General features: G+C 37.2%; 1 protein-coding gene across 1 annotated transcript in view; it reads left to right on the top strand.

Annotated features, from left to right (window-relative positions):
* The first annotated feature begins 686 nt into the window (after window positions 1-686).
* LOC107694910 (26S proteasome non-ATPase regulatory subunit 12-like) overlaps window positions 687-2,775 on the top strand; it is an 8,131-nt gene continuing 6,042 nt past the window's right edge. The window contains exons 1-3 of the mRNA XM_016494625.1: window positions 687-887; window positions 1,211-1,270; window positions 1,371-1,499. Of these exons, the coding sequence (XP_016350111.1) occupies window positions 780-887; window positions 1,211-1,270; window positions 1,371-1,499 (297 nt within the window). The 5' untranslated portion in view covers window positions 687-779. The remainder of the gene's footprint in view (window positions 888-1,210; window positions 1,271-1,370; window positions 1,500-2,775) is intronic.

A 2,775-nucleotide genomic window follows, 5' to 3' on the forward strand; every position in this document is an offset into this window, starting at 1 on the left:
GTGAATGTAGCTCTTTGTGAAGATAACTCCAGCCTATTAAATAATTGGTGTCTCTACACATATAATGAGGGATGATAAAATACTGACACTGTACCTCATAAAATACGGCATAATAACACAATGGACAGAATTAATTGGCAAATTGTATTAAAGATGCACTCAGTAACTGTCATGTTGGTCTGCATTTCTCATAAACAATCGTAAACCACAGTAGATTGTAGAGACCATTGGTGCGGTGCCAGTGGTTTCTATGATCTTCGTAGGATTACGATGCTTTCAGGAAACAGGCATTTGCTATTATGTTCATCTTGGACTTATATAACTAGTGGTGTGGATGCAGCCTTATATGAAAGCTAAACATTTTAGTTGTCAATGCCATCGCAGAACATAGTTCTTTATTCTGCAAGTGTCCAGTGACAGTCATGTTATACGAGATCGTTTTTATTTTATTTTATTTTATTGTATTTTTCTGTCACTTCTTTATTTACAATTCAGTCTGGTAGATTATGGGTACTTCAGAAACACTACTTCAGCTTCCAAACGTTTTTTTTTTTTCAATTTAGAATGTTTAAATACGACACATACAGACTAAGTAAAAAAAAGAAATAAATCAAATTTCTTTCGACACTCCACACTCCTGTCCAGTTGGTGGCGGTAATTAATGAATAGCTGGTTTGCCAACCGCCAAACAAACTCTATACAAAGAGAAAGAAGAAGATTTTCAGCTAGCTGTGCTGTACGGATTGTAGTTATCACTCTTCCTATTATAAGCAGTAATAATGTCTGAGGACAGAGCTGAACGGTCAGATGGACGGATAGTGAAGATGGAGGTTGACTACAGTCCTACTGTAGATCAGCGTCTGCCTGAGTGTGAGAAAATGGCCAGAGTGAGTGTGAATGAGCGGCTGAGTCATGCTGCGTGCTAAAGCTAACGTTAATCAAATAATTCCATAATTAAACTATATGAATGATTTACTTATTATAAATCTCTCTAACGCGTTTAATTTAAAAAAAGTTGTATTACGCAGACATAAACCTCTCAGGAAACTGCTGTCTAAGTAGACATTTGACTTTCTAGCCATAGATACTTCACCATTCATATTTCATCCCTGATAAACAATTCCAGATAAATGCACAGCGATTTGAGCTGTAGCTTTAACATGCGACAGAAAAACGAAACAAAACATAATATTCTGTTTTTGCTTTTAAGGATGGCAGACTACAGGAGGCCATCGAGAGTCTACTGTCACTAGAGAAGCAAACAAGAACTGTAAGTGTCTCACTTTGATCATTTCACCTGTTTAATGATAGGTTGAATTTATTAGCTCTTAAAATGCTCTGCATTATTTGCATGTGTCACTTCTGTCCAGGCTTCAGACATGTTGTCCACCTCCAGGATCTTGGTGGCTATAGTTCAGTTATGCTATGAAGCTAAAGACTGGGATGCCTTGAATGAAAACATCATGCTACTGTCTAAGAGAAGAAGCCAGTTGAAGCAGGTAGGAATACTGTTTTAAGCACATCATGGAGCCAGTAATTGAGCTCATGATGCCTAATAAAAATATCCTTCGACCAGCCTGTCAGTTTAAAAACACATCTACATAATGTATTTGAGTAGTATTGGAGAATATGCAGAGATAATAAATGAAAGTAATAGCAAAGACAAGTACAGCAATTCTGTAAAAAAGCTCTAACAACTTATGTAACCATATCTCTTTGGACGATACAGTGTGCTAACATGTTTTATATTATATTGTATTTTATTTTTAGAAACATATTTTTATATATAGTTATATTAATGTTACATTTATATATGAAATATTAAAACAATAGCTGGACATTTTTGGTGAAGTGATGCAGTGAAGATGAAGATTATGAAGAACACATTAAATCCAGATCATTAGTGACTTTCAGTGGTAATTTTCAGCCCATTTCCTCTTAGGGGTGGGCGCTATAGCGGTATGAAAGTGACTACCGGTATTATGTTGTTCCATGATATGGATTTTGCTATACCGTGGATACCGTTATATATTCATGAATTCAAATTTTGCATTTATATAGTTTTGTTCAATTCGGTACGCTTTGCAAATTTTAACACAAATTACGATAAAGAGTCGAGGCTGAACGTTTGTGCTCTGTGTGCAACGCCGTACTACACAGGCATTAGTAATCAAACACATAGAGCATCGTAACAGACCAAATTAATAGAGCACAAATCGCCTATTCCAGTGGTTCCCAAACTGGGGGGCACGGAGCTATGACAAGGGGGGCACGGCAAGGCTGAGGGATAGTGTACAGTCAGCAGATTATTTTTTAAAAGAAACCTCTGCAGGGTGATAAAGACTAGGCTACACTACGTAATTTTCCCGCTTATCATGCTGCCACTTGTCTGATAAGTAAATAGAGCGCAAAATATTAATTTGACATTTTAATTACCTCAACATGACTCGCAGTACATGCTTGAGTGCTCCGTTGTAGCAATTGTGGTTGTATCAATAACAGACCACTAGATGGCGATATTGAAGAATCAGAGTTGTATTGCAGGCAGCCATGTAGAAATATAAATGAACGATGTATGGTTCTGCTCTAAGCATAAAAGTTACCAGTTTGTGAAAGTACTTCCAGTGCCAGGTAAACGTAAAGCAGATTTGAATATACTTAAGATTCACAAATACCAAAACGACGCGTCTACACCAGACACGAGCGGCGCGACGTGACAAAAGCAAATAGAACCCAGTGATGTTCTCTGCTGTGGATGTGGCGCGACACGACAAA

This window comes from Sinocyclocheilus anshuiensis, unplaced genomic scaffold (assembly GCF_001515605.1).
Source record: "Sinocyclocheilus anshuiensis isolate Anshui unplaced genomic scaffold, SAMN03320099.WGS_v1.1 scaffold3199, whole genome shotgun sequence".
Lineage (NCBI taxonomy): Eukaryota > Metazoa > Chordata > Actinopteri > Cypriniformes > Cyprinidae > Sinocyclocheilus > Sinocyclocheilus anshuiensis.